This window comes from Erythranthe guttata, chromosome 14 (genome assembly GCF_056151865.1).
Source record: "Erythranthe guttata isolate IM_541 chromosome 14, IM_541, whole genome shotgun sequence".
Classification (NCBI taxonomy): Eukaryota; Viridiplantae; Streptophyta; class Magnoliopsida; order Lamiales; family Phrymaceae; genus Erythranthe; species Erythranthe guttata.
Window position 1 is genome coordinate 23,745,790 of NC_142546.1, and position 22,279 is coordinate 23,768,068.

Below are 22,279 nucleotides of genomic sequence, written 5' to 3' on the forward strand. Positions count from 1 at the left end.
AAGTTAAATTGGAATAACGTGGATCAAACCATATAAGATCTTACCGGTAAAATTCGCCTGTTTAAGCTCGAGTTTTAATCTTTTCTATCAATATGTAATCATCCACACCATACATGTGTGTGTGTGTGTGTGAGAGAGAGAGAGAGAGAGAGAGAGAGAGAGAGAGAGAATCCAGACTAACGGGATTAGCGAAAATGGACGATAAAAAAAATGTGAATTAGTCGGGCAGGAGAGATTTGTACATGTTTAACCAGGAGGTATATACAAAAGTCAACTAAGTGACAACAAAATGTTTTTGTGCAGAAAGGTTCGGTTCGTACATGAAAACTAGCAATATTCAGAAAGGGAATATGAACAGGAAAAAAAAAAGGGCTTTCTCCCAAGATCACGAATCAGACTTGTTCCAGACGATTAATTGCCTCCGAAACAGTAAAAAGTTATTGCAACGGCATATAGAATCGGGCTATGCTTTAGCCTCCAGTGCGAAATGGTGCATTGTGATACAATCCAGGATCCTGCCCGTTTGTTTTCTTCTGTTTTGCCGAGTTTCACTTCACGTGACATCATAAGCTTCGTCGGGCTTTGCCTCTCTCTATTTGCTTTTTACCAGGCTCAGTAGGAAATCTGTGAATATATGCTCATATTCTGGCATTTTCCCGTAACCTGGAAAATTTATCAATTGTGTTAATGACACACAAAAAGTTAATTACTAATTGGATGAATAGGGCAATGGCATACCTGGAAAATAGTTAATATCTATGACATAATAGCGGTCTCGACTTCCATGCTCACGAATTATATCCAAGTTGAACAGACGGAGACCCTATTAAAACATCATCAAATACAACAATCAATAAAACAACCTAGATAGAGACACGAAACATACTTCAAATATTTCAGGAAAACGGAAAGGCGTACCAATCGTCGCCGCAGTTCCCTAGCCAGTCTTTCGAGTAACGGTCGTGGCGGAAGCTCTGCAGGTGGGAGAAAACAAATTAAAAATATAAGATCCCTTTCGAAAATTATTTTGCAGTACACAGAAATCAATCTAGCGAAGCTCAAAGAACAAATTGCAATTAAAAACATCGATGTGCTGATTTAGTATAATAAGCTCACCACCAACACAAGGATCGAGGTGTGCTTCGTCAGCAGATGCAGCAGCACAAGACACTCTAGGAAATCGATAAACCCCAGCACTCTTTGATAGTTCGCGTTTGCTGACATCGGGCAAGGAGAATCGCCTCACCACCTTTATCGCTTCACCGACAATGTAAACTTTGAAGAGCACACCTCCTACACACCAATACAAAAAAATTTAATGAAAAAAACCACACCGAAAAAAGGTGCTGAAGAAAACACACAGACTGTGTTTGTTTGAGTACCGTGATTGATGAATTCCTGCAAAACAAGTGGGGGCTCCAGCTTCTGGAGGGAGAACTCGTCATAGGCGAGAGACAGCTCATGTGACTTTGCAACCAAAGGCTTTGCCACTAAAGTATATAATACAAACAATAATGCCTGAATCAGGTTATAACATTCAAGAAACACGAAATCATCGGATGAAAGAACAATTGAAATTTTCCTTCGTTCATACCTAGAGGTAACCTAAGCCCAGCTTTGTTCACTGCACGATGAATCGACGATGGATCTTTCTCGATAACCAACTGTTTTGGGACACCAACTGTTCCTGCAAACCAGATATATGATAAACCATCAGTTCTTTAAAGCTCGTATTAAAGGATTCTCAACCAGGTTCATCATATTTCTGACAGATAAACCTCAACCAAGAGAATAAAAAAAGATTAAAAAAAGACCATATATCAATTTAAGGGGCTATCCAAGCAAAATTACCATAGGGGTCTGACAGATTAAGATCGGCAACGTCTTGAAGCATAGACTGCCGATTGTACACTTGTTGTATGGCATCGGGAGGATCAAGAACTGTGACCTCGGGGTGCGCATTCCGGTAATCCTTCAATAGATGTAAAAAAATAAATAATATGAGAGGGCATAGAATAACGTGTACATGTTCATAAATCAATCTCAAATCCACTAACACACAAAAGCCAATATTATGTAAAAATTATGTACATGGAAAAAACTATTCTGAAAATTTATAAAATGTCTCGGAATCTCAAGATATATTGAATGTTGAGTATATAAATTTCTTCGAATTTTCAATTCTCAAACAGATATACTGAGCATAATAGATGTCATTTCAGAATTGAAACATCAACACTCATTAACACACACTAGCTAATTGCAATCTCGTGTTTTCACACAATCTCAATACATCTTCAAGCCTCGTGTTTTACATTTTTTTTAAAGTTTCTAACAACAAATCATTTTCCACAAGCCAAAACTATAAAATTAGCATAGCAGGCGCTAAAGAGCCCAATAACCAGTAACCAAATCAAAAGGTACCATGAAGAAAAAATACAAAATATACAATGCCCTCAGAAATTTGAAGTCACTGACAGTCATTAATATAAATGCAGAAATTAAAACTAACTAACCTCAAGTACTCTTCGCCATTCCTTTCCAGATAACTGCAACAAAGACGAAAAAATAAAAAATACATTAGTGCAGTGCGGGCAGTTATATATTTCAGGGTAACCAAAAACCAATAGAAACGAAGAAAGGGTAGAAAACTTTAAAGCAATTCACCTTGTGTAACACAATGTCGAAAGGACCTTGATCTGAAAGGGGTCTGCTTTGATCAATAGCAACAAACAAAATTCCCTTATTCCTGCAAATACATAATATTAGCAACCGACGATTGCTAAGTAACGGCTCGACTGCAAAAGTCTAAACAGTCGTTAAAGCTAGGAATATTCTATGGGAATAAGAATAATTATATTACAGTGTATCTATCTCCCCTTTGAAGACCAATTCAGGTCAAAACATGCCGAAAGCGAAGGTCAAACGACCTGTAGAAATCCTTTGGCACAAACGCAGACCAAAAATAGTTGAATTAACAATCGGAAACTATTTACATCTCAAAAATTTGATAGTCAGAATTGTCAAGACGGATTCAACAGTGATAAACTCAACTCTCACCTAAATTAAATAATCAAAACAAAGACGTAAACAAGTACACTGAGCCCTAAAAGACACGATTGAAAGTGACAAGGAACACATAAATTAACTGCTGAAATTTCTTTGTTACACATCGTTTTAAACCACTAAAATATTTGTGAAGTTTGTCACATACGAACTGTTCTGTTCTTGTGTTGGCCACACCACATAAAGCATATTCCCAGGAGAATATTCATAATTTTTTTTTTTTTAAATTGCAAATCTCAAGAAATTGTATTCCCTCACTACTAATATACAACTCCCCCCCTCTTGTACCAGTTGTCTACAAAATAGAAAAATAATGAAATACTAAAAAAAATAAAAAATAAATAAACACTTTTCATCTGAAAAAATCACGACTCATGGATCCAGCAAAAAACAGAGAAATTCATACTCATATATACCTAAACCCCCAAATTCGGTTTGAGAATCACCCAACCATCATAATTTTGTTTGATCCAATCCCAGATTTGTGATAATTAGCATGAAAATATGAAAGTAAAATTAAAAAAATTAAATACCTAGCTAGGCGTTCAAATTTGGGCTGCAAAAAGCTCTTGATCTTCTTAGAAGTAAGAGCATATCCAACCACCACCACTTTCATCGCCGGCGGAAACCCACCGCCCACCATCGCCGCCGTGTATTTCCTCTGCGCCGACATCATTTTCTCTTCCACCTCCTCTTCCTTCTCTTCCTCTTTTCTATACGCTATTTCTCCTATCATCCTCTTCCCTCAAATCTTATTCCTACCTATGTATGTATATATATGTGTGTGTATATATATGTGTGTTAACCCTTGTTCAAACACTTTCAGAAGGCAAATTCAGTCACCTTTAATCAACAAAGCAAAACTTTCCTGCTTTAATTCCTAAATTCCGCTAATTTCCGTTCACTCTACGGAAAGAATTTCACGAATTTGGTCCAAAACGCAGCGTCGGTTCGGATTTTTTCTCTCTTTTTTTGAGGAGAATACGGCTGGAATTAGAGCGAGAAATTGTAGAGAGAGAAAGAAACAAATATATATATTGTGCATGCGATATATATATATAGAAGAGGAGAGAGAGAAAAATAGAGAGAGAAAAAATAGAGATTAGCTGGAGATTTAAATACTAGGTCTAGGTATCATAAAAGCATAAGTGTAACGCGTGGAACCAAGGACGTTATATACACACACATGAATTATACGTATAGCACCGTGTATGTATATATATATATATATATATATATATACACACACCGGAGTTCATGGAGGCTGGACCGCTGGAGTCTATGTTAAGCAGCTGAGGTTTTGGAACCACTTGCCATTTTTTACTAACAATTATTTTATTATTATTATTATTATCAATAATTAATTCGTCACACACATCTTTAGTGATTGAATTTGTATTTATTAATTCATGGTACTCTCATTATTTTGATGTAATTGCATTAAAAAAGGAATAAATCTACGTAATTGTTTTGACGCCGAATATATCAAGACCTCACAACTTATTATTATTTTATTTGGTATTTTGTGCTATTTAGGAAATTAAATATTTTCATTTAAATTTTGTAGCGTATGCATACATCACTTAGATATTTTATTTATTTGGCTCTGTATATGAATATTATAATAATAATAATAATAATAATAATAATAATAATAATAATAATAATAATAAAAGAAATATGAAATTGTAGTGGTTTAGTACTATTTTGGGGTCCATTGATTCATCACGAGCCATCCATATCACAAGTGGCATTCGTCTTCTAACCACGACATATATTAAATTAAATATATATATATATAACTAATTAAAAAAAATTGTGAAAACAAAAAAAAACTAATAAAAAAACATGACCTAGAATTAAGATAAGTGAATATCCAATGTGATAAGGATATGTGATGATGTGTTGCATGTCATGGCAAAGACATACATACTCCATGACAGTGAGTCATCACACAAGTGTATATTAATGTAATCAAATTAATTTAATACGATTAATTGATTGTCTACGTGGTATATATGACATGCATTGATCTAAGTATATATCTTTTGCATATCATTTTTTTTATATCTTTCAAATATAGCTGGATATTTGATTTATTTATTCACAATGCGCTTTATACTAATTAATACGTGTAAATAGTCTTGTAAGAGATGACTTAGTGTTTGGAGCAAATTTTTTTTTTTCAAATTCAAGTTCGATCTAATTGCCAATTAGGTCAAACTTATTAAACACGATGCCTACTGAGGTTGGTTTACATCTCTGGTTTAAATTTTGGAAGATTCACAATCGTAAATGTGTCTTTGACTAAGCAAAACAGAACCATTTGCAATTATTGCCTGACCCTTGTGGTCAAGGTCAACTGACTATTAATTTTATTTTCTCATAATATTTTCTTATTTGGAAATTATTAATTGTGTTAACAAAATTGCTAACGTTATTCAAATTTATTGGTCGGTGAGATTAAAGGTCTTAATTAGCAGGTAAAAAGCTGGACGAGTGGGCCTCCAATAAAATTTAAAAAATAAAAAAAATATATTGTATTTTTTTTTTTTATATAGAATGTAATGAATGTTGTGCGTAATATATACATTTGTTATATTTGGAAGGCAAGTTGATATGATATGATATGAAGGAAATATAATATTCGATTCTCACCAGATTCTAGCTCCTCGCGATATTGAAGAGGGGAAATAAATTAAAAATTAAATATCCACTCAATTAATTTATATTTTTAAGAGAACTCAATACTCATACTCATAGGGGTTTAGATTACGACCACTCATCAACTAATGTTAAATTAAAAAAAATCTCTCTTGTTTGTCTTGTTTGAGTAATTAGAACTACAATCAACTATATATTTCTTACAAAAATACCCTTTATTGAGTATGTAAATTTGACACCGCGAGTGGACGCATGTAATTGTAATTACTAAAAAAATGAGGGGGTTTTCTTAATTGCTTTCCCTCAAGGGTGTAGTCTTAATTTCTTACAAATTATATCGACAGTTCCAAAAGAAATTCAATAGATGAAAAACCCAAATTATCAATCATAATTATAACCCCAAAAATGCTGGAAAATTCCATGTGACACTCATTTTCATGGAACATTGCATCACCAAACATATCTATGTGGAATTAGATTCTATTGCAAAAACTTTACCAAAAGCCTAAAAAAGAAAGAAAGAAAGAAAGAAAAAAAACAGGACAGAATCCCACTACAACAAATAATTGCATACTAGCATTCCTAGCTAAAAGCTAAATTGGTCTAAAGAAGCTGAATTTTGAAGTGGGCCCCACAAGTGAAATTGATCCCGTGAGTTTTGCATATGTCAACACTAATTGGCAGCAGTTGGTCACGGGCCAATTATAGATCATTTTACAGATGCTACACCCAGTGAAATACACCGAGTAATCACGCACAATTGATATACTTAGTAAGTGATTATCTGTATCGCAAAAAAACCCGATGCATTCCACCAGGTTGACAAGGTCAGTGTGAAAGCAGTCCTACTTTCACAGAGTCTCTTTACTTTAGGGAAAGGCCAATCAATATCACTGAAAGCAACATGATATAATAGCCCACTACTTGAAACCTTCGTCGTCGTCGTCATTTTCTCAAACAATTTTTTTAACATGTCCAAAATGAAATGTCAAATGACAACATCAACTTATTAATAATGGCAACTTAAATCCATGGGGTTGACATAAATCGTGAAACACGTGGACACTATTTCAAATAGCATATTTTGCTCTAAACCATACAAAATACTTTAATATTTACTATATCTTCTTTAATTTATTCGTTTCTTTTGCACCGGCCAAGTGGGTGGACAGCGTTTGTGAATGATGTTTCACACAGATATTTTCACATGGCCTTCCATTTATCACCTCATAATATTGGAAAGATAATCGATACAGCAAACAGATTGGAATCATATCCAAATACGTTAATAAAAAGAAGAAAAATAAATCGGAAGAATTATATACGAATGCATATTAAATTTGGCGTTACCCCAGACCAAATTCATATATGGAAACTCGACCCAGCCAAATTTCTTAGTTCGAGGCCAAACTCCTCAAACGAAACACAAACCCTAGCAAAGTTGTCCGTGATTAAGTCAGGCCAAAAAGTATATAATTTTCGATTTCCAAATTTAGAAGAACGATTAAATCTAAAACCAACTTCAATCATTTTTCTTATCTTGGAAGCTTACCCAAACATGGCTCATAAGCTGGGCTCAGCCCATCAAGGCCCAAACCGCTTAGCTGATGACAGAATATGCCCAAATAGCACGGTTTTTACAGGTGATTGCGCATACTGAACCGTCATCTGTAAAAGCCAAAACACGAAAGAGGAGATAATCAGGTTGTAAGAATAAAGATCTCGTTCACCATTTCCGAAGTCATTTGTGCTACTTCCACTAAAAAGGAGCTGCTCCATTGCATCATTTGTGAAGGATATAATTTAACATGCACACTGAAAAGAGTTTCCACTGATCCTCAAAACATCAAAACAAACCTGAAGTAGGTCACTTGGTACTTGGATCTCAACTCATCCCTTGTCCCTGTAATCTTCTCGAAAAGCTTTTCATGTCATATATATATATATATACATACACACACACACACATATACGAACAACAAAAATTAGGCAACTTCGGAAATAAACCTACTTTCCATTTCATGTCAACCGCACTTTTATTTGATCATTTAGTTCAAGACAGCAAAGCGCACATAACATAAATATCGTGCAATGAATTACCTAAACCAGGTAGAGAAAGATGACACAAGGGTGTGCAGTAGATAGGCTTTTCCTCTCTACTAGATGTCAAAAAATCTGCACAGCATGATTGAATTTGATATTTTCCAAACGTTTTGAGGGTCTTGTCCAGTTGTCCTGCATTTCATTCTCCGTCTTGCATGTTTATCAGCATGTTAAAATCATCAAAGTGAGAAAGTATAAGATTTCTGTATTATGAACCATCAAATACGCGACGTCAGCAAATCCTCATAAACAATGTTCAACCAGCTGTTCGCCCAAAATGGAAAGACCACTTCTCATTTAGAAGGAAGTGAATCTGAATTCTTTGTATGCCTTTGTCAAAATTCAAAAATCAGATGGCAGAAAAAGGACGGAGAATTAAAAAATAATAAGAATTGGATACTGTGTCATCTATTTGCATATATAAATATATATGCACTTGCCTCACACTAGTGGCTTCACCACACGAAAAATCAGGTAAGGGAAAAACAGAAAAAGATAAATGTTAAATATGGAGCCTTCCAAAAATCCTGTTAGTGAGTCAACATATGAATGGATATTCTAGAATGTACCATACAAATATGAGAATTTATGGAAGGTTCTAGAATATCGGTGGACAGAGTTCTAGACTATTGGTGGACGCAAGTTTCCAAAAAATTGGTGTGTTAAATTTTTTATAGTTCTTGAAGAACTATGTTTAATGGGAACACAGAAATCTGTGGAACTTCTAAAAACCTAGAAGCTAACACAATAGAATATATGCTTTACGCATATTCTTGGAGAGAGTACGAAACCCTATTAATTGTGAGCTATCCTTTCTGTAATTAGGTCTTCTTGGCAGTTTTTTACACGTACATTGACACGTCATAACAAACTTGGAGCACCAATAAGATTACACTTGTCAGCATATGAGCTTATTAACCCAGAAAAGGGAACTGAAAAAAATACGGGACAAACGAGAATCTTTTTAACGGAACTATATATTAATACAACAGTCATGAAAGCTAATAAGTTCAAAGTCTAACTTTTATCTATCTTTCATTCCGAACTACCACGAGAATGAAATCGGAAAAAAACAAAAAAGTATATAAAATCTACCTCAAACTTCAGCTTAAACTATCATTGATTTCAAACGAGAACGAAACAAATAAGTCATAAAACCAAGTTCCTAATTGCAAGGTTTCTTCTGTAAATCTCTGACGGATTACACAAATTTTATGCGACGACACGACACGAAAAGTTTTCTCCCTTACAATTAAAAACCAATAAGGACAAGAAAAACTTATTCTCAGCCACGGATTTCTTGAATGGTTGAGCGCAATTTGTCATCCCCAACAACTAATCGTAATTTTTTCATGAAAATATCCTTTCCCAACTTCCCTTCCTGCCAAATAAATAGTAAAAACTAAAATAAATAAACCACATAATATCAACTAAACCTAATTACCAGTTTCGTAACCCGCATAGGAACGGAAATTGCTCACCTTACACGAACCCCATGAGGTTACCAATTCTTGAAATTGGGGTAGAGGAAGAGAACCTTTCAACTTGGATAACAATTTTGCAATAAACATGGATGGATGCGGAATGCAATTCGTAGTAGGCTTCACCGACCCTGTAATATTTTACAAAACCTCAATTCCATAAGATGCCAATTTTTTTTTTTTTGTTTTTGCATGAAAATTAATGCATATCAAGAAAGCTAATTTATTGGACAATATAGTACCAGGCCTGTAACTGACAACACACTCGGGAAGAATATGAGTATTCATGTTCGTATGCCACACAGTATACCACTGAGGATTATTCAAGTCATCAACACCAGTATCATACTCTGCACTCGAAGGATACAGCTGGCGTGACCCTGCTTCAATCTTTTCGCGTTTTCCCAATATCAGTCTGCACAATATTACATGCTTCTCGCCATTCTCATCGATCTCTGACATCATTGCACTGTACCACATATCCCACATTGGAAAAAGATTATAATCGCGCATACTAAAACCAAAATAAAGTAGATAAACAACTACGACACGCAATCAAGGATAGAACACCTGTTAATGGGGGATCGTATAGGAGATAAGTGAACTCCAATTCCATGACCTTCATGATGAGACGTCTTGTTAGGTATTCCGAATCCATGCAGCAAAATGCTTTCCACACCTTTTGCCGAAGTGCCATACCATGCAAAAACCATGTTACTTTCCCCTCTAGCTCGTTTCGTAATCTCCATTTGCTTTGCGAAAACCTCCGAACGTGCCTTATCCATGGGCCCCGCACGTACGCATTTATGAATAGAGGTAACTACAGCACCTGGTTCCGCAATCTCCAACCCTGACAGAAACAAATTCTTAACTATCGAATATCCTGTCTCCTCAGATCCGAGAATTCTCGCTTTCGGCCACCTGGTCGACTGAGATTCGCTCCCAATCACTTGCCTCTTTTTCGCATTATTGCTGGACAGACTTCCCTTCTCTACATTCTCCTCTCTCTTCCTCTTACTAACAACATTTACAATTCTACTATTCACCTTCTGACCTTCAGAACTTCCTAAATTTTCTTCAATTTCGATATCAATCTGAACTTTCGTGCAGTTTTCATCACAATTCGCAACATCATCATCATCAACACCACGGTCATTTCCATAACTGCTGACGAAAGATTTGGGGAAAAAACACTTACCATCGACATCAATCCAGGAAATGGAGCGCTGATTGCCAGTATCCAGATCAATCTGGAGCATGCGGTAAAAGTCAAAGAAACAATTGAACCCCAGGACTTGAGTCTCGACAATTGGCTTACCCTCCACAAACCCTAATTTCATCATTTCCGAAACTTCCTTCGGGTAATCGACCCACGATCCGTCGTCGTAGAACATGAACCGGCCCGGGCACGACGACCGCTTGAAGTTCGAATAATTCTGGATCAGTGGTTCACACGACGGTTGCTTAGCAGGTCGTGGACCGAACCGCTTCACTTTGTTGTTCCCCTCGGCGCACTTCTTCGTCATCATCTGGGCGGAATTCAAGGAATCCATTGCTGTACAATCTGAGAAGCTCCTGGTACAAATCTGTCGATTTAATAATTCAGCAAGAACTTCTGAGGAGAGAGAAATAGATGCAGGCGCTGTATCTATAGATGGGCACTGTACAGGTCGGTTAAAAAATTAAAACGACGGTATTGCCCCTGGGCTTATAATTACTTGATGACGAAGAAAATATAATATTTTATTTTAATGAAGGGGTTTAATGGGCTGGAATAGGGTTACTTCAGCCCAAAGAAAAGTTTAAATATATGTTTAATGGTATATATAAAAAAAAAGTCAACAATTTCGACTTATTCTTTATTCCATTCCAACTTTGCAACTCACGGCTGAAGTTGCTTGATTCTTTTGCTATTTGATTTTAAAAGTTTACTTGAGTTATAGTAAAAATGACTATTACAATCACCATGTTGTCGGGCCCGGATCCGACCGAATTCAACCACGATACGGCAATGAGGCGGTCCGATCTGACCTCTAAAATTGAAAATTTAAAAATTGAGGTCAAGTGACTAAAACCCGATTCGATCGAGTAAAACATGTATACCGACAAACCGATAAAAGATCCCAATTTGTAGCCAAAACAGCTCAAACCCACCGGCATAATCGGTTATTTGTGAATGGGTACGAGCGAGCCTTCACGGAATTAGTTGTGAAAGACAAGATCTGATCATAGGTGGTTGAATAGGAGTGGCAGATTGACGGGTCCGATTATGAGTAGTCAATTACGGGTGGCAAATTGCGGGGAAGAAAGATGGCAAAATATATAGTGAAAACAAAAGAAATATAGTAAAAAAAATGGGATGAGACGGATAAAAGTAAAAATAATAAGAGAAATATTAAAAAATATAATAAAATTATAAAAATAATTAAATCAAAAATCCGGTTGAACCGATTATATTAAATAATAAATAATATTATATTTATTTAATGATATTCGGTTATAGATGGTGCATAAGTTTTTCTTCTTTCTTTGTACTTTCAAATGCTATATTCTAGCACTCATCAAAAAGAAGAACAAAAAAAAGAGAGGCAAATAAAATAAAAAAACGTTTATTTAATCGTTGTTCAAATCTTTAAGCACGAGATTAATGGAGAGAGAAACACTATCACAAATCATTTAATGTGTATAAGTTTCCCACTAGTCTAATTTTATTTTATTTTGTTAATATTCGTGTGTGTGAAATTTATCAAACAAAATACACGGATGAAATTAAGATTAAGATAGACACAACATAATTAATGTACTAAGTCATTTTATTTTTTTAAAGTGTGAAAGAATTACTTATTTATTTATTCTTTTAAAGGTTCAGAACTTCAGATAACTTGCTGGATTGTTTATAGATTTAAATAGAGTAGAAAATGTGAAGTCAGCTCTCTAGAAAATCAATTAATAAATATGAGAATATGTTAGGAATATTGTTTAATTTCTTCTTTCTTAATCTTCTTCTATAATTTCTGTTTTGTACTTTTTACTTAATCTGGTAGATTCCATTTATTAACGATTGTAATAAAATTAGTAATGGAAGTAATTATTTAAAAAAAATGTTTTAAGAAACTTACAGTGAGATGAAATTTGTAACAAAGCACTTGCCCCCTGCACCACGTTTTCTTTCCTCGATTTCACATAATCCTAGCAAATATGCAAATATACTCAAACAAGACTCATAATTCAATAGCATATATAAAAAATATATAAAATATAAAAAGATATATTGTTACACGTGATACACATTCGCGAATTTTGTGATACACGTGCGCGCACATCACACTTGAGATGCACTAGCTACGAAACTCGATTTACAAAAAAAAAGTTATATATTAGGGTAGAATTTAGGGTTTTCCTGAGAGGAAAACAAGGGGAGGTTTAGGATTAATATTGCAGTTGTAGAATGCATCGTAAAGTGGTGCTCGCACAACGGTGTGATTTGAACTTCATTTTATTTCATGAGCAGGTGAGAAATTTGTTGAACCAGAGCCTATCTCGATAATTTCATGAATATAAAAATATATATATCAAAATTCGTGACATACATGCACACACATCACACCTGACATGCACTAGAAACTCGATTATTTAGAGAAAGAAAAAATTGTACTTTGGTACACCTGACATGCACTAGAAACTCGATATTGAGAGAGAAAAAATTGTACTTTGGTTTTGGAATTAAGCCCTCTACTCTACGCCTTCGGTTATTTCAATTAGTATTATTAGGTATGATAAAAAGAAGGAAACTAAGAAACTTTAAGTAGTACTTACAGGAGCGTAGATGCTGAGTCCTCTTTCTTTCGAATACTCAACATACACCATTAAGTCCGCTTCCGTGTAGTACTTTTGCCCCGTTACATTCGTGTAGTACTTCATAAACCACACACTACAAGTAAATCAGTTCAATATTGCAATTTCCAAATCATATATTTTATATATACTTTTGTGGAATCAAATAATAATGTCAAAATGAGTTAAAGATCATACGAAAAACAGTAAGAAATGGCAAAACAAAGGAACAATCCCTACGAAATACTGAAAATATGATATTTGTGCTACTATACACAATACATGCACGAACATCTCACGTTCGATGCACAAGCTAAGAAAATCTGATTAAAAAAAATTGAGAACTAAGTTTCTCAAAGCAGCTTCTACCTGCTTGTGCATTGTGTGTATTCTCTAGGTGCAGTGTGTGTGCACCGCATGTGCGTGTATAGTGCGTGTGTAGTGCGTGTGTAGTGCGTGTGCACTACATGTGTTTGGGTAGTGTGCGCGCACTACATGTGCGTGTGTAGCGCATGTGCATTGTGTGTGCATGTATTTTTGGTCTTACAACACAAACAACGATTGTTAGCGGTTTATTATTTTCATGGTTGGGACAACTTGCTCAAGTTTGTAGAGATTGAAGGAATATGATATGCAGAAGTTTCTGAAAATGTTAAGATGTGAAGTAAACCTTCTAGAAAATCACTGTTAAAAAACGTCTAATAGAATATGTTTCAAATATTGTTCTTTTCCCAATTTAAACAAGAGCTTATGTTGTATGTTCAAAAAATACAAATGTATTTCCAAACAAACCCCACATGTTGTACCACCAGAAACGATTATTGTAAGGAAGAAAAAAGTTCACTTTTCATTAAAACCAACTAACAATGTCGATAAATATAATTAACTAATTTCTAACGAGTACTAGATGAACTTGGAAATTTTTAAACCAAGATCCTTTGACTTTTGAATATTTCATATATTCACATAGATAAGCACAAACTAACTTGAAGAAAATTGAAAGCCTTGTTCACCCCAGCCTTCTGGAGCTTCGGATTTCGGTGTCTCCTGCAGTTGTTGCATGTTTATTCAAATTAACATTAAACAAATTCGATAAGAAAATAATTTTCAGACGAAATAGACATTGTTTAAGAAGACGTACCCCGAGATGAAATTTGTAATAAAACAGTCGCCCACTGCACCACCTTTTCTTTGTCGGTCGAAAGGTCCAGCAGAGCGCTCGCGCATTCTAAATCATCGCGGTTCTCTCTTTCCCTTTCTTTCTTGGATTTTGCTCGATCCTGACAAACATGCAGCTACCTCAATAATTTCATGAAATATAAAATCATATATTAAATCTGTGATGCGCTCACATCACACGTAACATGCACTAACTGAGAAACTCGATTTATTAGGGGAAAAAAAGTACTTTGGTTTTGGAATTAAGTCCTCCACGCCGATGGTAATATCTCGCACTTCGTGCATCAAAATTCTGTAGAAGAAACCCAGGAAAGTTAATCAATGGATGTCATGTAGAACAATTAGGTAAAGTAAATTAAGAAACTTTTAAGAAATACTTACAGGGGCGTAGATGCTGAATCCTCTTTCTTTCGAATACTCAACATACGCCATTAACTCCGCTTCCGTGTAGTACTTTTGCCCCGTTACATTCGTGTAGTACTTCATAAACCACATACCAAAAGTAAATCAGTCCATCATATGTGAAAATGAGTTAAAGGACATGTAAAATACAGTGAGGATGGCCAAGCAAAGGAAAAATCATACGAAATACTGAAAGAAAGAAACTCATCTTCATATCAATCTATAGGCCAAGTTTCCTTAAGGAATAGGTAATATTTAAGACCATATATTCATGAGTTTTGCAAGATCAAAGTGGACAGGATTTCGTGAGAGAAATGTAAATTAACCATGAAACGGTAGAAATAAGAGGAAAGATAATAAAAAAGAAGGATATTAATTATGAACGTTTCATCCGTCCACTATTTGCCTAATATCACCACAAATCTAACACAAAACAAGTGCTCAAAATGCGCTAACTATTGTACATAATTTTCTTGATATATATATAGCAGCTGTTTCCTTTAGAAATCGTACTACAAATTACATGCAATTCACTAAATATTCCCATCCTTCGGGTACTTCAAAGCCCGCCGGAGGGACAGCAGCAGTAAAACGAGAAGCCATTGGTGACGGCGGGGTGGCGACTGGCGGTGGTGGACGAAAACGAGGGTTTCTCTTTCTGATTTAAGGTAGAAATTAGGGTTTCCGTGATATGAAAATAATGGGAGGTTAGGGATTAATAGTGCAGCTGTAGAATGCATCGTGCCGGCAGGGATGGATGCAAAGTGGTGCTCAAACAATGGTTTGATGAAGATCCTTGGTAATTTCGAAAGAAGAAGAAGACAGATTGAAAAAGCAAGAGCTTTTAAAGCAAGAAATTAAATTCTCCAACAACCGCCACCATTGGGTGCCAAATGCCGATGACGCGGGGGAAGACAAGGATTTCGTAAGAGAAATGTAAATTAACAATGAAACGGTAGAAATAAGAGGAAAGATAAAATAAAAAAAGAAGGATATTAATTATGTTACATTTCATCTGTCCACTATTTGCCTAATATCACCACAAATTTAACACAAAACAAGTGCTCAAAATGCGCTAACTATTTTACATAGTTTTCTTGATATATATAGCAGCTTTCCTTAGAAATCGTACTAGAATTTACAAGCAATTCACATACGAGAATGTCCAACTCCCACAGCAAAATTTTCCGGTACACTAACAGCACCAGCCACCAAGAATGGCTAATGTTTACCCAAGAATTCTAAAATATAAATTTACAGAGTAATTTATAACATGCTGGAAATGAAGTCAACATAAATGAAAAAACAAAAAAATAAAATAAAAGATATGCTAATGCGACAACGTGAGCTACGTATCTAAGAAGTTTAATAAATTCAACTACGAAAACCCTTTTCTATATTAAGACATATCATTATTGAATGGATGCATCAAAATGAACATATATATTAAGTAAAACAAAATAACAGATCATACTAATGAACCCTCTCTAAATTCAGACCACCATTATCAAACGATGATGCATACGTGCACCACGTGTATGAAACTTCGGCATAAAAAACATTAGATTGTTCTCTGTTTAATATGATATTTATTGCACATGGTAGTAATATGTCAAACAACACAACACGACAAATCGGGGCAGCCAAAATAAGGTCGCTCCGTACGGTTTTAACAACAAAACATTCCTTTTTTTCTTTTTTGTCGCATATACCGACATTCGCTCAACTTATGATCATGAACCAACTAATAAGAAGAGAAACATAATTCTTCACTTTTACACATAAATTTTGATACTCATCAATCAATCCATGATAGATCTAACTTTTAGAAGCATCTGGTGCATCAAGATACATTAGCTGTATCCCGATTCTAACTCGATTTCCTATCTGAAAAGAAAGTACATCCAACAAGAAACCACAACACAACATCAATTGCACTGATTCGGGCAAATCCACCAATCAATCACCACACACAATTCAAAAATCGAGAAATCAAACAAGTTTCATATCAGCAAAAAGAACCCACGAGTAAAATTCTGCACAAGAACAGCTAATAACACAATGCAAGTCCCTCAAACATCAAAACAAAGCAACGGCAGTAGAAAATAGAAATCTACAAAGCAAAAACACACCTGAACACGGGTTCCGTTTTTCTTAAGCTCACTTATATATTCCCATCCTTCGGGTACTTCAAATCCCTCCGGAGGTACAGCAGCAGTATAACGAGAAGCCATTGGCGGCAGAGGCGACGGCGGGGTGGCGGTGGTGGCGACTGGCGATGGTGGACGAAATCGAGGGTTTTCTCTTTCTGATTTAAGGAATAAATTAGGGTTTCGGGATGTAAAAATAGCCGGAGGTTAGGGGTTAATAATGCAGCTGTAAAATCCATCGTGCCTACAGGGATGGATGCAATGTGGTGCTCAAACAACGGTGCGATGATAATCCTCGGCAATTTAGAAATACGAAGAAGAAGACAGATTGAAAAAGCAATAGCTTTTAAGGAGAGAAATTAAATTCTCCAACAACCGCCACCATCTGGTGCCAAATGCCGATGAAGCGGAGGAAGAAGACAAGGATTTGAGCGGAGAATTCATTTTTCTGACGAAGCAATTGCGCGATACAAGCGCTGGTTTCTGGATTCGAACTCTGAAATTTTATATGCAGCTCTGAACCAATTTATATTTAATGGGCCAAATTAAATCCAAATGAACAGCCCAATAATTTATATATAAGCCCTAGTTTTTACAAATAGGCCCTCTTTTTATTTTTCTTATTTCCAGCCCAATCATAAAACTATAACAAATTTTATTTTTTCAATTTATTTAAAGGAAAATTTACAGTTTTCAGTCCTCAAATTGTCACTGATTTCAGTCCTTAAAGGAAAAATTTACCGTTAGTTAAGACAGTGATGGTAACACAATCAATTCAGTTAGTACTAACGAAAAATTGACGAAAATAATTAAAAATGTTGAATTTTATTATTAGTGTACAGAACTTTCAATTTAAAATTTTATAAAATCAATTTAAAGTGCCATAGCAAATCTAATACGGACCCAACGACTTGACCGGGTCTCGTGTCCTATTTTTTTCTAACAAGGAATCTCGATTTTTCTCCGAATCCAAGAAAAAAATGCCAACACTATATCATTCAGAAAAATATATATCTTTCAAGATAAAAATAAATAAATAAATAATAACAGGAATCTGCAATGGTTTTTAACAATATCCAGTTTTTTCAAGATGAAATTTTAGCCCCAACTTTTTAAATAACTTTTTAGACTTTTCTATATTAATAAGACAGAATAGTACAGCTTTAGTTCCCTTCATAGAAAACTTTTATGAACAAATAGATGCCCAATAAGCCAATTAGGACAAATAAAAGATTAGTTTTTTTCCCATAGGTTTGGGTGGTCATTGTTTCCCCAGCAGATTTTTCTGTGTTTCCTTGAAATACACGAGTGATTTTAAATTATTGATCTACATATAATAATAACATATACGATTATGTGTATGTGTATTTAGTGAAAAAGTGTAGTTATTTATATATTGATTTACGGTTAAAAATCACCTAATATGTTACACCAGATGTAGCATTTCATAATCCCTAGCGTAAGATACGCTTATTTTCTACCACGTGGCCGAAGCAAATGATCAAAGTTAGAAATTGAGTTGACTTTATTAGAGAGACCGTGGTCAACGGGGAAGTTTCTAATTTTTTTAATTGTATTTTTTGCTTCTATAAAGTTCAAAATCTCAATGAATGAGTGAGTTATAAACATAATTATTAGTGGATCACTTTGGACGGTTTGCCAAAAATTGTGGTGCTTCTAAAATTGAATAAAAGATAACCACTAAACCAATTAAAAGCATCCACCGTCTAATGTGGACGAAATAATTGCTAACAGAAAAATATATTTAAAAAATAAAATAGAGATGGATCTTTGAAAATCATGATTACGAACCAAATTAAAACCTACGACCTAAATCTTACATAGTAATTATGTTGTTCTAGATTTCTTGATGTTGAATTGATTATGGTCGGCTAAGAGATTCAGTTTATATTACTACAAATGCTGTATATTAAATTTGATTCTGTCACATACACTAAAATAGATCGAAATTGACAAGTTACGAACACTTATAAATCTCTAATTTGTATTTCCTTTTAGCTACAACTAATAAAATTAAAATAAAAATAAATAAAAAGGGAAAAGCGCAACTACCAGTTGTTGGTGTTTTACCATGTATTAATCACTGAGCATATTTATATATATATTTGGCAAAATTATAGTTTTTACCCCTCAAGTTTGCACCGATTTTATATTTGGTCCCCTATGTTCCCAAAAAACACATTTGGTCCCTCATATTTCAATAATATAATGCTTTTGCCTATTTCCGTCAATTTACCGATAATCTGTCAGTTAAGTCATTGATGGGCATACGCTTGATTCCGTTAGTTTTAACGAAAAATTGACGAAAATGACAAGAAATGTTGAATTTTTGAAACATAAGGGGCCAAATGTATTTTTTATGAATATAAGGGACCAAATGTAAAATTCATGCTAATGTGGGACCAGAACTGCATGTTTCCCTATATATATTTATCAATCAGTGTGCACTGTGCAGTACCATTTATTTATTTAGCTAATTGGAAGTGTCACTTTTTTTATTTGTTTGTTACAGTTTAATTTCACCAGCTCTCCGGCCCCTTATATATATAACCTTCTTCCACAACCCATTTTTCTCAACCTAAAACACACACACACACACACAGTTACACACACTAATTAGTGAGAAAATGGGTACACATGATTTCAACAAAAGCTCCATCTACTCAGAAGAAACCAAAGAATCACTCGAAAACGGCGGTGCAAGCAAGACTTTCGACGACGACGGCCGTCTCAAAAGAACCGGTACATAAATCATAATACACACATAATATATGTATGTATACATTTGTTATTAAAAAAGAAATAATCGTCAATTAATTAATAATAATTAATGAAATGAAAAAGGGACGCTTGTGACGGCGAGTGCGCACATAATAACGGCGGTGATAGGGTCGGGAGTGCTGTCGCTAGCGTGGGCCATAGCGCAGCTGGGTTGGGTGGCCGGCCCCGCCGTACTGGCCGCGTTTTCATTCATCACGTACTTCACCTCCACCCTTCTCGCCGACTCTTACCGCTCCCCCGGCCCCCTCCACGGCACCCGAAACTATACTTACATGGATGTAGTTCGTTCTCACTTAGGTACTTACGTACCTATATGTATATATAACATTCCTAATTAAATTATATATAATTTATTAATTAATGTTAGTAAATTAAAGAAGAAAAAAATATTAATAATTAAATTTATAGGAGGCTACAAAGTTCAGCTATGCGGAATTGCACAGTACGGCAATCTTGTTGGTGTTACAATTGGATACACAATAACCGCCTCTATCAGCATGGTGTAAGTATATATATACATTAAGTAATTAATGGCTAATTAATTAATTAGTTAATTAATGGTTGGATTAATATATAACTAGGGCTGTGAAGAGGTCGAATTGTTTCCACATCCACGGGCACGAAGACAAGTGTTCGATATCGAATATTCCGTTTATGATAATATTCGCAGCAATTCAAATAATTTTGAGCCAAATACCGAACTTCCATAAGCTTTCATGGCTCTCCATTGTGGCTGCAGTTATGTCTTTTGCTTATTCCTCAATTGGCCTTGGTCTATCTATAGCCAAGGTTGCAGGTAAATAATTAAGAAGAAAAAAAAAACCCATTAATTATTAATTTTTTTTTATAATTAAAAATTCGAAAAGTCGATTATTAATAGGTGGTGGGCATGCGAGGACAAGCCTAACGGGAACGACGGTAGGTGTCGATGTATCGGGTTCGGATAAGGTGTGGAGAAGCTTTCAATCAATTGGAGATATTGCATTTGCTTATGCTTACTCAACTGTGCTTATTGAAATTCAGGTAATTAAGTAACTAATTACAATATTTATTAATTAATTCATTACATATTTATTTGCTATTTTGTAATATCTCAATAAATAAATAAAATTCAGAAGCTATTAATTAGTGCATGTGCATTTAATTTGCCGTATAGGCCCATATGTAATTGATACATGCCACATGCTAATGTAGATGTATTTAAATGAGTCCAAAACATTAGGCCCCAGAGATAAGATGCTTTGTGAAAAAAATTAAAAACATATATATTATTTATTTTTTTGTGAAATAGATATATAGCAGTACATATACGAGATGTTAATTTATACATAAGTTTGTGTAAATTATAATTTGCAAATGAATAATAATAAACAGGACACGTTGAAGTCGAATCCGTCGGAAAGTAAGGTGATGAAGAAGGCTTCGTTAGTCGGAGTTTCGACGACGACGGTATTCTATGTACTATGCGGTTGCGTTGGATACGCCGCGTTTGGAAACGACGCGCCGGGAAATTTCCTAACCGGTTTCGGTTTTTACGAGCCCTTTTGGTTGATTGACTTTGCCAATATCTGCATTGCGGTCCACTTAGTTGGCGCTTACCAGGTGTTTGCGCAGCCGATATTCGGGTTCATGGAGAAACGGTGCACCGAGAAATGGCCAGGAAGCCGTTTCGTCACAGCCGAGCACTCGATCAACCTTCCACTAATCGACAAACCTGCTTTCACAATCAATTTCTTCCGGCTCGCGTGGAGAACTGCGTACGTGATCCTGACATCGCTAATAGCAATGATATTCCCGTTTTTCAACGGGTTTTTGGGATTGATCGGAGCGGCATCTTTCTATCCATTAACGGTGTATTTCCCGATAGAAATGCACATAGCGCAGGCGAAAATACGAAAGTATTCATTCACATGGACTTGGCTCAAAATACTCAGCTGGGCTTGTCTCGTCGTATCATTGATCGCCGCTGCCGGTTCCATACAAGGCCTTGCTTATGATGTCAAGAAATACAAACCCTTCAAAACTTAGTACTTTTTCAATTATATCATTTTTCTAATTAATGTGTGCTGTCTTTTTTTTTTTTTTTTTTCTAATTATGTTTACAGTAATTCAGGAATATATTATATATGCAGTAAGAATCTCTATGTGGTTTTTAATAATATATACATTATTAGTTTGCACTTATTTTATGCATGGCCGTGGACAGAGAACATTATATCTTCGGCCCATTAACCCGATCTCCATTTGAGACGGCCCAAAAGCACAAATTCTTTGATTTTGACTGTCGACTCGACTCTCTCTTTCATCTAGGCTACTAATTCGAAGTATTTCCGACGACAGTCGTACTTGTTTTTTAGACAATCTGACTTTTCCGTCTATACAGTAAACCATTTAGAGAGAGGGGAGGGGGTAAGATACATACAAATTCAAATCTCCTTCGAGTTCTAGATCTCGGTCCTTTTGGGTATAAAATTGTGATCAACTTCTGAATGTGGAAAATAAGAGAGTTGGAATTCAAACGTGGTGCATTATTATTATTGTGGATGAGTGAATTGACCTAATCCGAGTGATTCTGGTCCGAGAAAAAAGTTACGGTGA

General features: G+C 35.1%; 3 protein-coding genes and 1 long non-coding RNA gene across 5 annotated transcripts; 1 reads left to right on the forward strand and 3 right to left on the reverse strand.

Moving 5' to 3' along the window:
• Positions 1–195: 195 nt before the first annotated feature.
• Positions 196–4,212, reverse strand: LOC105959294 (inositol-tetrakisphosphate 1-kinase 3). Its single transcript, XM_088814505.1, has 10 exons — positions 3,600–4,212; positions 2,668–2,749; positions 2,517–2,549; positions 1,852–1,972; positions 1,595–1,687; positions 1,383–1,490; positions 1,117–1,293; positions 919–974; positions 739–823; positions 196–663 (listed from the first exon to the last, which is right to left on the reverse strand). Exons 1-10 carry the CDS (start codon positions 3,800–3,802, stop codon positions 593–595), a joined length of 1,029 nt encoding a protein of 342 aa, XP_088670631.1. The 5' UTR covers positions 3,803–4,212; the 3' UTR covers positions 196–592.
• A 2,718-nt stretch (positions 4,213–6,930) lies between these two features.
• On the reverse strand, positions 6,931–7,414 carry LOC105959297 (uncharacterized). The gene is made up of 2 exons (XR_001172930.2): positions 7,283–7,414; positions 6,931–7,162 (listed from the first exon to the last, which is right to left on the reverse strand). It is a non-coding gene; the product is annotated as an uncharacterized LOC105959297 (long non-coding RNA).
• A 1,380-nt stretch (positions 7,415–8,794) lies between these two features.
• On the reverse strand, positions 8,795–17,377 carry LOC105959299 (putative inactive poly [ADP-ribose] polymerase SRO3). Of its 2 annotated transcripts, none has more exons than XM_088814671.1 (11): positions 16,862–17,377; positions 14,709–14,807; positions 14,557–14,619; positions 14,290–14,428; positions 14,135–14,195; positions 13,131–13,229; positions 12,434–12,503; positions 9,885–10,900; positions 9,557–9,783; positions 9,315–9,445; positions 8,795–9,214 (listed from the first exon to the last, which is right to left on the reverse strand). In XM_088814671.1, exons 8-11 carry the CDS (start codon positions 10,865–10,867, stop codon positions 9,119–9,121), a joined length of 1,437 nt encoding a protein of 478 aa, XP_088670797.1. In that variant the 5' UTR covers positions 10,868–10,900; positions 12,434–12,503; positions 13,131–13,229; positions 14,135–14,195; positions 14,290–14,428; positions 14,557–14,619; positions 14,709–14,807; positions 16,862–17,377; the 3' UTR covers positions 8,795–9,118. The 2 variants fall into 2 exon arrangements, with proteins under 2 accessions (XP_088670797.1, XP_088670796.1); XM_088814670.1 differs by having other exon boundaries at positions 13,131–13,245.
• A 1,972-nt stretch (positions 17,378–19,349) lies between these two features.
• On the forward strand, positions 19,350–21,865 carry AAP8 (amino acid permease 8). The gene is made up of 6 exons (XM_012983361.2): positions 19,350–19,642; positions 19,745–19,978; positions 20,090–20,183; positions 20,263–20,477; positions 20,562–20,704; positions 21,056–21,865. Exons 1-6 carry the CDS (start codon positions 19,528–19,530, stop codon positions 21,707–21,709), a joined length of 1,455 nt encoding a protein of 484 aa, XP_012838815.2. The 5' UTR covers positions 19,350–19,527; the 3' UTR covers positions 21,710–21,865.
• Positions 21,866–22,279: the final 414 nt, after the last annotated feature.